Source organism: Beta vulgaris, chromosome 9, assembly GCF_026745355.1.
Source record: "Beta vulgaris subsp. vulgaris cultivar EL10 chromosome 9, EL10.2, whole genome shotgun sequence".
Taxonomy (NCBI): Eukaryota; Viridiplantae; Streptophyta; class Magnoliopsida; order Caryophyllales; family Amaranthaceae; genus Beta; species Beta vulgaris.
The window spans coordinates 721,779-735,656 of NC_079210.1; the positions used below are offsets into that span (position 1 = coordinate 721,779).

At 35.2% G+C, this 13,878-nt stretch overlaps 2 protein-coding genes across 2 annotated transcripts; one reads left to right on the forward strand and one right to left on the reverse strand.

Moving 5' to 3' along the window:
* Positions 1–2,054: 2,054 nt before the first annotated feature.
* LOC104902540 (GEM-like protein 4) lies at positions 2,055–3,628 on the forward strand. The gene is made up of 3 exons (XM_010690343.4): positions 2,055–2,379; positions 2,626–2,855; positions 3,253–3,628. The coding sequence occupies exons 1-3, from the start codon at positions 2,163–2,165 to the stop codon at positions 3,433–3,435; spliced, it is 630 nt and encodes a 209-aa protein (XP_010688645.1). The 5' UTR covers positions 2,055–2,162; the 3' UTR covers positions 3,436–3,628.
* A 4,530-nt stretch (positions 3,629–8,158) lies between these two features.
* On the reverse strand, positions 8,159–10,135 carry LOC104902541 (GEM-like protein 4). The gene is made up of 3 exons (XM_010690344.3): positions 9,775–10,135; positions 9,039–9,268; positions 8,159–8,692 (listed from the first exon to the last, which is right to left on the reverse strand). The coding sequence occupies exons 1-3, from the start codon at positions 9,989–9,991 to the stop codon at positions 8,498–8,500; spliced, it is 642 nt and encodes a 213-aa protein (XP_010688646.1). The 5' UTR covers positions 9,992–10,135; the 3' UTR covers positions 8,159–8,497.
* Positions 10,136–13,878: the final 3,743 nt, after the last annotated feature.

The window sequence follows — 13,878 nt, forward strand, 5'->3', positions numbered from 1 at the left end:
TTGATCTTGACTAAATACTTCATGACCTGATATTGAACCTGAACCGACACCCGCCCAAAAAGTTCGATAACTGAAGTGATGCAATCTAACAACGATCCGATCTCGATTCGACACTTGATCTGATTAGGACCTGAAACTGATTATAACTCGACACAACATGTTATTGGCCCGACCTATATTGCGAGCTTTACTTGATTTTACCAGACTTGTTGCGACCCGGGACCTCGTTTTACCCGACATGTTGCCACCCATCACCCAAATTTATTCGACATTATTGGTTGTTGATAACTCAACTTGTCATTGACTTCAACACATAGTAACATAAAGCATAAACTAGTACTACTACAAAAAGTCATATATGGAGAATCCCCCCCCCCCCCAAAAAAAAAAAAAAAAAACTTAAGGACCACCTAGGAGACATTATTTTCTAGCTCAGTGGTCTCTTAGTAAAAGAAACCACTCTTAAACGCAATATTGTTTCTATTAACTTTAGCTTATATATGTCGATCTCATCGAATAACTACCCGTTACAATTCAATTAGATATCATTGATTCAAGATTAATTTAACTTAAAGACGATTGACTTGTTAGTACAAGTGTATAATTACATGAACTATTCAAAAATTTATTTTCAATGAAATCTTAAATAATGATACAAATTTGAAGTAGCGCCACACAAGCTTCATGACTAGTTCTGTACTCGAAATCAAGTATGATACAACCAATTATAACTCGACCTGACTCGAACTTGGCAATAACCCGAACTCCTATTGTCCTCACCTGATAACTACTCGACCAACGCATGACATGAACCTCAAAGCACCCGCTACAAATCTGCCATAAACCCGATCAAACCCCACATATGACTATGAAAGATGCTCTGTCCCGAAATTGATTGTCCAAACCCGATCGCACCCGAAAGAAGAAACAAATCGAGGTAAACCTGACCAAATTACAACCGTCCCCGACCTGCATCTGACTTGTTGGAATTAGTGACCTGACACGACCTGACTTGAAACGTGAGATGACCCAACTTGAACCCGTAACTATATTACCAACTCTTAAGGCATAAGGTGATCGAGAAACAAAATAACTGTAAAAACTGATTTATATTCTAATAATCTATATTAAAACAAACCTGAGGTCGTGTATTAGAAAGCTAACTAATGATATATTGATGAGGTATTTTTAATGTTGATGTTGACATCTCGAATGTATCCTCACATTAATTAAGAATATACTACACATATAATACGACAGATTATCGTTGTCCATTCTTACTCTTGTTGAATTCACAAGTAGACTTAGGCTATGTTTGGCAAAACTGACTGAAATGGAGCTGAAACTGATAAGGTGACTGAAACTGATAAGGTAGCAGCTGAAACTGTTAAGGTGCTGAAACTGTTAAGCTAACTGATTACATAACCTGTTTGGTAATATTATTTATGACTGTAGCTGAAATATCTTTTTAAACTTAAAAACATAAAAATAAAATATTTCTTTAGGCTTAAAAAGATAAAAAGAAAATAATAATAATAAAAAATTTCAGCACCTTATCTCAGAAGCTATATTTTACTCCAACTCAATTTCAGTCAAATTTTGGACTTAAATTTTATTTAAGTTCCTCCACCAAACATTACTAATCATATAAGGTGACTTAAAATTGTAGCACCTTACCATTTAAGTCACCTGAAATGCTTCCCCAAACAGAACCTTACTAGATAAAGTTAACTATCTAGCACATATAAATAGTTTAAAGCTAATCTAGAAATGTAGAACTCCTCGAGTTCAATAGTGTCAAAAAGTAAGTGGTATTACAAAGTTGCACTGCCAACTCAGATATGCATGTAATCATCGTCATCACTTTTGATAACCAAAAAAAATATGCATGCATGAAAACATCAACTTGTACACTAAGCAACATATCTTCTCTGATGGCCCCAAACTTAATCTAAGTTTTCCTTTAGCTGAGGTGTAAATGACTTATTCATACAATTTCTAAAAAGCTGCTTTTCACAAAACTTTTCACCTCCTATAAATACTTGAATTCTCTCTTCCATAAACTCCCTTCCCATCACCAATACACAAAAATTACTATATCATCTGCTCCTTCATAAGATAAACTTTTAGTTTTATATAATTGAAAAAAGAGGAATTAGAAAATGAATGTTTCAGAAGCTTTTAAATCAAGGAGTATGAAGAATATGCTTGGAGATCATCTCCTTCGAAATGGGGTTTCTTATGATCAAACAAGAAAACCATCTTCAATTAAATTATTACCTGGACCTTCTTCAGGTCAAGTTGATGATGGATCATCCTCGTTGATCGTTTCGAAACAACGTAAAATTGAATCAGTTTTCGCCACCATGAACAAGCTTGGTACGTATTATTTTATATGAAAGTATATGTGTGATGGAAAGTTAGTGGTCTCATTCCAAAAAAAATAAAAATGGATCAACTAGTAAGAGTCATCTAAAAAAGGAAGACGGTAAAATAATAAACACCGGAGGGAGTATATACATAATCTTATCTTAATCTAGTATATCTCCTAGGGTATTAATTATTATCATGCATAGCTTACAATAAAATTCTGATGTTATGTTTATATTTACCAATGTGATGCAGTGAAAGGAAAGTTGGGTTTGGTAGGAAAGGTTGATAAAGTGTTTAGACAAATCTTCAGCGTGCGTGAAGGAGAGCAACTGTCGAGAGCTTCACGTTGCTCCTTGTCCACCACCGCGGGTCCTATTGCAGGCCGCCTTTTCATCTCAACTGAAAAGCTGGCCTTCTATAGCGACAAGCCGATTGCGAAAGTCTCCTCCTCTACTGGAGAATCTCTTAGATTTCACTACAAGGTACTATATATAGCTAATGACAGATACACTCAATCAGACCTTGTTCGCTTTACCTAATTTTTTAGCGAATTAATAACCTTTTATGGATCGGAGATTGATACATCTACCCACTTGGTAATCTACCCATAAAAAATAGACGATAATTAACAAATAATTAATTCTGATGAGTTAAACTCCAGTAATTATTAATGTCGATCTCTAGTGGGTATATTAACCAATGAGTAAACCTGATTTTAGCTCATTAAAATTGATATATAGAGGTTAAAGTAAAAAGAGACTTATAACAAAGAAAATGATACTATCCTTCATTAAGTCTAAATAAAGTTATTGCGTACTACATTTTTGTACAGTTAGGATGAATTTGAGTCTCTAACATGAAGTTTTCGTGTTCATGCAGATTGTGATTCCGTTGAGGAAGATCAAGAAATTCAATCAAAGCGAGAATGTGAAAAGGCCATCACAGAAGTATTTACAAGTAGTGACTGCAGATGAATTTGAGTTTTGGTTCATGGGATTCGTCAGTTATAAGAAAACTTTCAAATGCTTACAACAAGTATTCTCCAAAAGTTTGATCTGCTGACTTTGATGGTTAAGATAGGTGTAAGCTCGCAGCTAGCTTTGTATATACTATACCGTATTCTCTAGGATAAGATAAGATGGTTTTTGCTGTAGAGTTATTATTGATTAGTACCTAAGCTTGTATATAAATTAATGATTTGCCCAAGATAATTGAGCTACTTTATTCATAATTAATTGATACTTCATTCTTGTTACTTCCTGCCTTTTCAGGAAGTTATATATTACTTCCTCCATTTTTATTGCTACATTGTGTATTCTACGGGAGTTTACGCAAGTTTTTTGAAGGATATATTTTATGATCTATTCAATATAAAATAATGGAAAAAAGTAAAAAAAAAAAAAAATACTTTTTGGTGGAAAAAGAGGAAAACAAGTATAGTAGTATTACTTTTTGGTAGGCTAAGTATCCCAAAAAAGAAAAGTTCAATGTAACAATTACAAAGAAACAACCAATTAAGAAAAATGTTGTTCAAACCCCAGTAAAAAGGTGTGTTGAAACACATTGAAAGTCCACTTGTGAGTGTCCCATAGTGGAGAAAGAGGAGAGTTGTTACACTTTATAAGGTAGAGCAGTTACTTCTACTATCACAAATTGGTTTTTGATGCAACCTTCTTGGGCTTGTAAATGGGCTAAACTCTCCTCCTCCTTATAAGGTTACCCAAAAGCATTTTCATATAATCTGAAAATTAAAATGGTATGAGAGCCTGAGTTGCGGGTCTCGTATAAACTGGGTATTTGATCGCTACACTAGTAGAAAAAGAACGATTTGCGTCGCCCCATTTGCGTCGCATGAAAGGCAGAACGATACAAAAGCCTAATTTGCGTCGCATGATGTGAAGAGTGCGTCGCAAAACATCGTTGCATAAGCACCAGATCGAGCCATATGTATCGTACCCTATTGATGTGCGACGCATATAGCTCATGTGCGTCGGACAATAATGAAGCCCATCCGACGCACATCGCTACATCCAGGTGACAAAATTAGAAGCCCGGCCTATCTGCATCGCACTTAACTAATATGCGTTGCAAAAGGCTAATATGCGTTGGATTCCTTGGCTCATCCGACGCAGATCAGCCCAACTCAACTTTTTAAAACCCTAGCGCCTCTCCCTCACATTCTCACTGTCCTCACCGCCTCTTTCTCTCTCTCTCAACTCAGCGCCTTTCCCTCTCCTCTCTCTCTCTCAACTCAGCGCCTCTCATCCTCTCCTCTAAACCCTAAAATCACCATTAAGATTATTCTCACACGCTTTCTTCTCATCTGAATGCAATTCTCTCTCTCTTCTAACAAGATGACGGCACTGAACTCACAATTGCCATTAAAATCGCTTTTGAAGTAAGTGATAATGGCAGAACACGACCAAGGTAATAAATAATGGAGCACAACAGGTTTGATTTTTCCGGTAAACACTCGAAATCGCCATTGAAGAAATTGATTCCAACTACTCGATTTGTCTTTTTTTTCGGCGACTACACATGTTCAATTTTTTTTCATTTTTCAATCTGATTCGTTTAGGGTTTGATCATTTTTTTTCAATTTTTTAGATTTGATTTTCAATTTTAATTTTCAGAAAATTTATTTTTTCATTTTTAGATCTAAAAACTAAAAACTTGAACGCAACAACAGTAGCGGTAGCAACCACTAACTGAATACGGTTTGGTGGTTTACGAAATAGAGCAACGAGCACTAGTAGAAAACAGACTATTTGTATTTCGTTCCTTAATTCGATTCAGTTAGAACGATCTTGTAATTTCTTGTAATTTTGATTCAAATTTGCGTTCCTCATTTCATTCTTGTACTTCTTTCCTTGTTTCGATTCAGATTGATGCATTCATGGTTTTGTTCTTGTATTCTTGTTTATATGTAAAATTACTGTGTATTTCATTTTTAATTTGGATATGATTTTTTTTTGTAATAAAATTAACAATTTGCGTCGCACATTGAATACCGTGCGACGCAAATTCTATTTTTTTGTTTGATTTGTGTCGCACATCGCATACAGTCCGACGCAGATGCCTGATTTACGTCGCACCCTGTGCAATGTGCGACGCAAATTCCCCTTATAGTTTGTAGTTTGTGGACCAGGGAGAGCAATTTGCGTCGCACCGTATACAACGTGCGACGCAAATAGCCAAAATATTTGCGTCGTTTCTGCATACGACGCAGATCAATATATAATAGGTCATCTGCGTCGAGACCTGTGCCGTCGGACCCAAGTCCGACGCAAATAGGGGTCCCAGGTCCGACGGAAATCGACTTTTCTCTACTAGTGCTGCTGGATAAGGATTTACCTCGATAGGATGTCCAGCCCCTGAGAGGATTATTGCTCAAACCTTCCAGTTAGGTCTGAATTTCTAAGGACACTCACAAGTGAGGGGGTGTGTTGAAATCCATTGAAATCCCACTTGTGAGTGTCCCACATTGGAGAAAGAGGAGAGATTTTTACCTTTATAAGGTAGAGGAGTTACTTCTATTATCACCAATTGATTTTAGGATGGAACCTCTTTGGGCTTGTAAGTGGGCTAAACTCTCCCCCTCCTTATTGAGTTACCAAGCCCATTTTCATATAATCTGAAAATTAACAAATGTAGCAATCAAAAATTACGGAGGGAGTAGTCGCAACATAATTTATAGCCCGTAAATTTTTTTTGGCTGATCTGATTCTATACCTCTTTAACACACACATACTCCCTCCATTTCGTTTGAATTTACTCATTTGACTTTGAGGGAGAACCAAGGAAGAAGTACAAAAATATGAAAGAGAAAGTGAAAAGGTGGAGAGATAAACTGAAAAGTGAGAGAGCTAAACTGAAAAAGCGGGTTAAAGTACTAAAAAGTGGATGACTTGGGTGGAAAAAGAGGATAAAGTAAATGTGATATGTTACCAAAAATTAGAAAAAGCAAAAGTGTGTAGACTAAAAAGAAACATGCCTAAAAGGAAAGTGTGTACATTAAAAAGAAATAGAATGAGTACAAGCTAAGCTAAGCTTCTACTTCCCCCGCTTCAAAATACTTGAAAATTTTTGACTTTTACCACTATTCACACACTCCATTCGCTCATACTTTGTGAATTATATATAAGGAAATTACAGTCATGTGCGATCTTGTGAGATTCACATTGACACATCTTGTTTCAAAACACCAAAATCAATTTTTACTTATAGAGAATTAGAGATATTAATGAATAAATTTACACATCAACAAGTGTGCACAGAGAAATGTTTCAAATAAGATGAAGCAGAGGAAGTTTTTCCCTAACATCTCTTAATGGATTACCTCTTGGTTGTGAGACCTTTGTGATGGTGTGGCTACGATCTTGGCCTAAGGCATGGCCCGTGCATCACTGCAGCTTGGTACCTTGCCTTGTCTTGATGTGGGCACATAGATGGCATGCGTTGTTTGAGTGTACGTGCATTGTCGCATAGTATGGGGTTATTGGTTGTGTGTGATACATATACGTGTGAAGGCCACATGCTAAGCAATCATTAGAGTTAATGATCTGCGGGTAATGTGGGGAGATTGTGTGTTGCACACTCAAGACATGTGCAATGCTTAAGGGGAGACGCGACAATTAGCTAGGAAGTAGTTACTTGGCAAGAGGTGCATGCATCAGAATAGTACTATGACTACACAATGTATATATCAAGCGTGCCAAACGTTTGTAAACACAAACATAAAGTTTGTTGCCTCCGAGGATGTAAGTGTGGCCATCTAAGGACTTTGGCGTGTTGTGCCAACAACATCGAGACCCCAAGCTCCAAAAAGCCAAGATGTCACAATTGGATGTACACAGCTCCAAATGCTGGTTCATGAAATTTGAAGGATATTGACAAGTTTCGGATCATTTTGTAAACTCCATGGAATCTTGAACCATGATTGGCTAATAGAACGAACTTAATCTTTTGATTTGATCATGAAGCTTTGAACCAACTTAATGGACACCACACACTCCTGAATGGCAGAATGGTGTTGGCAGTTACTTGCTCACCTAGAGGGTTGTGTCTTTGGCTATTTGTCATTACCTTTTACTTCTCTGTTTTTTGATAGATGTAACATTTGACTTTTCGTACTTGTCGAGATACAACTTTGATCCATAATATCTCTAATTTTATAAATGTAAAAATTATAAGATATACATATTTGGAAAGTGTATATATTCAAGACGAATCCAACAAAATTCACATGACTATATTTTTTTCTTATATATAGATAACAACTGATCGATAAAGGAAATTGTGCGAATATTACCCAAAGTCAACATGTTATATTTAAAAAATTAAAAAACAAAGGGAGTATATATTGGAGGCCGCCGGACTTGGGGACTGTCCAATGCATCCAAATGTCGTAAGAAATTATTAATAGAAGCGTTATCATATTCATGTGTGTTGGTTAGTGCTGCTTACAATATATATATATTGCGTTACTTGTGTCATGTGTGCATAATCGATAGGCTGATAATAGTCAGATCCAACATCATCACAGGCCAAAAGAAAAAATTGGTTGCAACTTTGTAACACTTGCCCTGGCGACGGTTGACAAGGCAACAATAACTTATAGAATGTGAGAATTGAGATAGTGAAGTGGTCCTATACTATTTCAATTTTCAAGTACTACTTTGCTCATTTGCTGCCCTTCAAGTGTAAAGATACTGAATTCTGCACACCAATGGGTACAAAGTAGAATATATAAAAAAGAAAGATGCGATCCATATGGGGCCTATCCTTACACTAAATAAACAATACGATTTTATTTCTGATAGTTCATACTTCATATTACAAATCTGAGCTACCAAGTAATCCATTAGTTTAATGACTAGGAAATCTATGAAGGATAGACTAATTAGACAAGCTCATCATCAGCTACCTTAATCTCGGAGGAGAAATTATTATACTATATATATATATACTCTTTCCCAACCTAGAATACTAAAATTTAAAGAGGTCTATCCACACACTATAGCATCTAATTAAGTATTAAATACCTTAATTAATTAACTTAAATTATATGTATGAAACAAAATAATGAATACTCCTTTTATTTTGCCGACCTAAATTATCCTATTTAACTCGAGGTTAGTAAATTAAGCTTTGGGAGAACGGCTTGTTGTAGGCATTTAAAAGTTTTATTGTAAGATTTGAATCCCATAAACCAGAACTCAAAATCGTCTGTCGTCACAGTTTGAAGGTACTTTTGAGATGGCTTTTTCAAGCTCTCACTTTGATTCAATCTTTCGATCTTTCTTAGCGGGATCACAATCTGCATGCGCAAAAGGAAAAATTATTAAGTTTGCACCAAAAAGAAAAAGAAATAAATTACGTTAATTAAATTTTGGCTTAGTTCTAAAATTCTAATAAAAATACATGATGCGTGTGTATGATTATACTTAATCCCCAAAATCTATTTTTTTCACTGACTTCTAATCTTTCGAAATTCTTTATTTCATCATGTTAGTACAAATATAAAGCTGATATAATGAAAATCGAACCTTATGACCAAACTACATAAAGGACGAAACTACACGTATGATAATATTTTTTTATGTATATTAATAAGAAAAGGTAAATTTTATAAAATTTGACCTTCAAAAAGTATGTATAAGTACCTTGTAATGAAACCTAAGAGGTTCTACAGTAGAGGAGGATACTTTCACAATCGGCCTGTCGCTGCAGAAGGCGATTTTCTCGGTGGAGATGAAGAGGCGGCCTGGTATTGGGCCTGTGGTGGTGGACAAGCAACAATGAGAAGCTCTTAACAACTTCTCTCCTTCTCTTACGCTAAAGATTCGTCTGAACATCTTGTTAACTCCACCTATGAAGCTTAGTTTACCTTTCACTGCATTATATTGATAAAAATAACAACAAACTTAGTGATGGTCAAAATTTGTACGTGTAGTTAATATCTTAATTATTCTAAATGTGTCACATGACTACTACAAATGAAACAGTATAATTTAAGGCCTCATTTGGTTCACATGGGAAGTAATTTCCCATGAGAATTTATATTTCATGAGAAATTCTTTCCCTTATTAATTTCCTAGGAATTAGACAAAATTGTTTGGTTGACACCATGGGAAATTGCATTTCCTAAGAAATTACTCACCAAGGGGGGGCTTGGTGAATGATTTCCCATGTTTCATGGGAAATTCTATTTCCCTTGGAATTTATATTTCCTATGCTTCTCCTATTTCCCTCCAACCAAACACAACACCCATAATGTATTTCCTAGGAATTTGTATTTCCAAGGGAAATAGCTTCGAACCAAACAACACCTAAGAGAACAAGGTGATCTTAAGAGAATGAAGCTAGGACGCCATTCTAATTAATTAAATTGATACGTACCAAGCTTGTTTATAGTGGTAAAAAGTGACTCCACATTACGTTGTTTGGAAGTGACCAAAGTTCCATCAACTTGACCTGAAGAAGGTCTAGGTAATAATTTGATAGAAGATGTCTTTCTTGTATGATCATATGTTAATCTCGACAACCCGTTTCGGAGCAAATGATCACCAATCATACTCTTCATACTCCTTGATTTAAATGCTTCCGAGGTATTCATTGTTCTAGCTTGTTTGGATGGTTTTTTTTTAATGGGTAAGGTTATAATCTGTTGTTAATATTAAGCAAATTATAGATAGAGAGATATAATAGGTTTAGTTTTTTGACAGGATATAACAGGTTTAGTTGGTGGTGGGTGGGAAGAGAGTTTGATAAGCAGACGTATATATAGCCAAATATACGAGATTTAAATGTTGTGAATTTGGACGTATATGAGTCATCCATGGCTCAGCAAACTGAAATTGACAAGTAATTAGATAATTAATTTGATTAAAAGTATTTCAAGGGGCCACTAGAAAAGGTTTCTTGCTGATTAAGTTGACGAGTCCATGCATTTCTTTTAATCTTTCCAAAATTAAAGTGATGTGATGACGAACAAATCTAATCCAAACCTTAAAGAACAGTACACATTCTTTTATATATACTATTATAGTATGGTCGGTATATATATAGGATACCCTAAAAGCTATTTTTTTTCTATCTATTTAAAGTTCCAAATAAGTTTGTTTTTTGAGGGGTGAAAGTTCCAAATAAGTAATTAAGCAACAAATTGATTTTGATACAATACATAATATTATGCGCAATTCAAGTATCAATATATGCAATATTGCAATAATAGAATGATTAGGGATGTCAACGGAACGGGGCGGGTACGGAGGATGGTCCCTATATACCCGCATCACCTAAAAATCTCATCCTCGTCCCACCACCTGTTGTAGGGTGAATTTCCAATTCATCCCCACCCCAACAGATAATATTTAAAATTGTCCCCGCCAAACAAACCACATAGGGATGTCAATGGAGCGCGACGGGTGGGGAATATGGTCCCTCCACACCCACATCCACATGAAAATCACATCCCCGTCCCTGCCGCACCACATGCAGCCTCACCAGCAACTGCGCCACCCAGAACCCCCCTCCGCAACCCCCTCCCCCCGCAGCTCCCCCCTCCGCAACCCAAAAAAGTTGAACCCACCACCATCACATGACCATAAACACCATGAAACCTCCTACCACCACCACGAAACCCACTAGCCACTACCTCCACAAATGAAACGAAAACTACCAAAAATCACAGAATGAAAATCGAAGAACAAAAACCACAAATTAGATTCAAATCGAAAATCTCAAACATAGCAAAATTGCAAAATAAAATTCCTCGAAAACCTTTGTTCAACATCATCTCATTTCTTTTGCTCAACCAAAAACAACAAATGAGCAGATCTCAAACTTAAAAACTCAAAAATCGAATTTTTGAGTTTGATACTTTGAGAGTCAAACCTTAATATTCGATTATTGGGTTTAAAACTTTGAGATTCAAGCTGAAATTTCCAAAAACAAGTGTTCGAAGTTGATATTCAAACAAAAAAAATTCAAAAAGTAGAAGGAAAAGGGAGGTAATTCAAGAAGGTATGGGCTCAGAGTCTGAAGGGATAGCACACAGGACGAGGAGAGGTGCGAGAGAAGAAAGTGGAACCATGGGAAGTGAGAGAGAGGATGAGTGGTGGATGGTGTGGTGGGGGGTTGGCGACAGGTGTTAATAGTGGTGGCTAGTTGGTGATTATGGAGGAAGAAGGGAAATTGCTAGGGTCAACGCCGGAAAGATAAGGGTCAACATCGGAAAATGATCTCAGGTTTCATCTTGCAAAAATAATTAACTTTTTGGTTTGTTTTTGCAAAAAATGCTTTATAAAGTTTTTTCTCGCAAAAATGAACTCGTAAAAGGTTTTTTATGGCAAATTTTCCTATTCTAAAAGTACATATCGAGACAAATCAAAATAGAACCCACATGACTATAATTTCTCTTTTCCATAAATCATAAATGACAATCAAAGGAAAATTTGTGAATAATATCAAAAGTAAAAGTGTAACTATTAAAAAGGAACTGAGATAATATGTAATATGTTTTTGAATAAATAGAAAGCTACGAGATGGAGGAGAAGTAGGGTGGGCGAAAATGGACAGTTACAATATTAAATTTACACCGCCCAATCACTCATAACATGTATGTTCTTCATCTCATCCCCGCCCTATGGCCCCCATCACCCACAAACCCTTTACCTTTATTTTCAAACCTAATTAGAGGGTATTTGGTCATATATTGATATGGGTTCGGAATTACGAATGAAATCAGGGTGATATAGGTTTGAATTTGGTACATGATACCATATGTTTGGTATTTATTTGGGAATTAAATATTTTCTTCTATTTGATAACTAGAGGTATTGATGTCAGCCATATCCACCTTCCCTCTTGGATTTTTAAACCTCATACCTTATGGGTTTGATGTATTGGTTTTAAATCTATTAATTTATTTAACAAATACTAGGTATAAATTTCGCTATTCTAAACAAATACCTCATACCAAAATCATATAAACCAAATGTCCTTTTAAACAAAATACGGGCAGGGTCTCCATAAACTGCCCTACTGACATCCCATTATAGTTCAATACATAATAAAGTAAATCAAGAATTTTTTTGTGTGTTATTTAAAAGGAACGTGGGGCTGGGGTTGAGGCTGGGGGGTTTGGGAATGCGATCATCCATGGTCACGCTTTGACGCCTTTTGAGCTGGCATTTTACTTTGTGATGGCAATTGACAGCCAACGTTTTCAACACTATAGACCGGCAATTCAAGAGGTTTCTAAAGATCTTCATCACTGCATTACACCCTTATCTACTTGTGATCAACTTGCGTCTTGCGAGACTTTCAACCATAGAGTATTACTATGTGCTCGTTTGGTTAAATATAGGAAGTGTAAATTTTTTGGATTATTATCTTCCCATGTTATTTTTTTTTAGAAATTGTTAGATATTATTTGGTGATTCAAAGGAAATGAAAATTCTCATGGAAATTTCCACTTTTCCTCTATTTTGTGGGAAGTAGAACTTTCTAGAAATTTCTACTTCCCATGAATTTGTCAACCAAACAACATCAAAAAATATCAATCTTAAGAATTCTAACTTCTTAATTCTTATGTTAAATAATGTTAACCAAACGACCCCTATAAATATGTAATTTCGATGTAGGTACTTTAGCAATAAAATGACAGACTAGCTATTACAATGGTCATTATGGATAGAGAATCCACGTCGTTTAAGACACTAGATTAAATAGGTAATTAATTCAATTTTGGCCATAATAGAATCAATCTAAATGAAATACTAACGTGACTTCTAAATAATTATTAATTGGTTATTAAAAAAAAAATTTATGAAACCATTCTGTTGCGACTCTAAGTTAATGTTATTTTGATAATGATAAAACACTTTGTGCTATAACATGTATGTATGTATGTAACAGTGATCTAAGAAAGCTATCAAGATTAAATGTTCATGAAAGCTCAAGAACTTGAAGATATGAAAGCTTAGCTCTAGTTATATTCTTAGTCAGGTTTATGCAATGTACTTAACTTATTGAAATTTTGTGCTAAACGAGAAATATGAAATTAGGATAATTAACTATTTTCTTAGAGTTAAGAAAATAGGTAATTATATTAATTTCATGTTTCTACATTTAAAGAATATGAAAAGGGGAGTGTTTAATTTCAAAAATTAGTTTTGAAAGGAAAATATTTTTTATAAAGATTTTCGGATAAGAGTTTTGTAGAAAATGATTTTAAAGAAAATGTTTCTCTACAAATATTTTCAAAAAAAAAGAGTTTTAAAAAACTCATTTTTCAGAAAAAGATTTTGATAAAGATTTTCGCCTGATAATCTATGTTGCCTATGTGGAATTGAAGTGAAACTCATTGACACCTGTTTTTTGAGTGTGAGTTTAGCAAACAACTCTTGGCTAAGGTGCTCATGTGGATTGGAATAACAACAAGCAATAGGTCCTTGCAACAATGGATTCAGTGGGTTAGAAAGTATACTTTGGAACAAA

Excerpts from the sequence above, each read along its gene's own strand:
- LOC104902540 (XM_010690343.4), top strand. The coding sequence starts at position 2,163 with ATGAATGTTTCAGAAGCTTTTAAATCAAGGAGTATGAAGAATATGCTT. Across the intron at positions 2,380-2,625 it reads CGCCACCATGAACAAGCTTG|TGAAAGGAAAGTTGGGTTTG; the intron begins GTACGTATTATT and ends AATGTGATGCAG. Across the intron at positions 2,856-3,252 it reads CTCTTAGATTTCACTACAAG|ATTGTGATTCCGTTGAGGAA; the intron begins GTACTATATATA and ends GTGTTCATGCAG.
- LOC104902541 (XM_010690344.3), bottom strand. The coding sequence starts at position 9,991 with ATGAATACCTCGGAAGCATTTAAATCAAGGAGTATGAAGAGTATGATT. Across the intron at positions 9,269-9,774 it reads TACCACTATAAACAAGCTTG|TGAAAGGTAAACTAAGCTTC; the intron begins GTACGTATCAAT and ends AATATAATGCAG. Across the intron at positions 8,693-9,038 it reads CTCTTAGGTTTCATTACAAG|ATTGTGATCCCGCTAAGAAA; the intron begins GTACTTATACAT and ends TTGCGCATGCAG.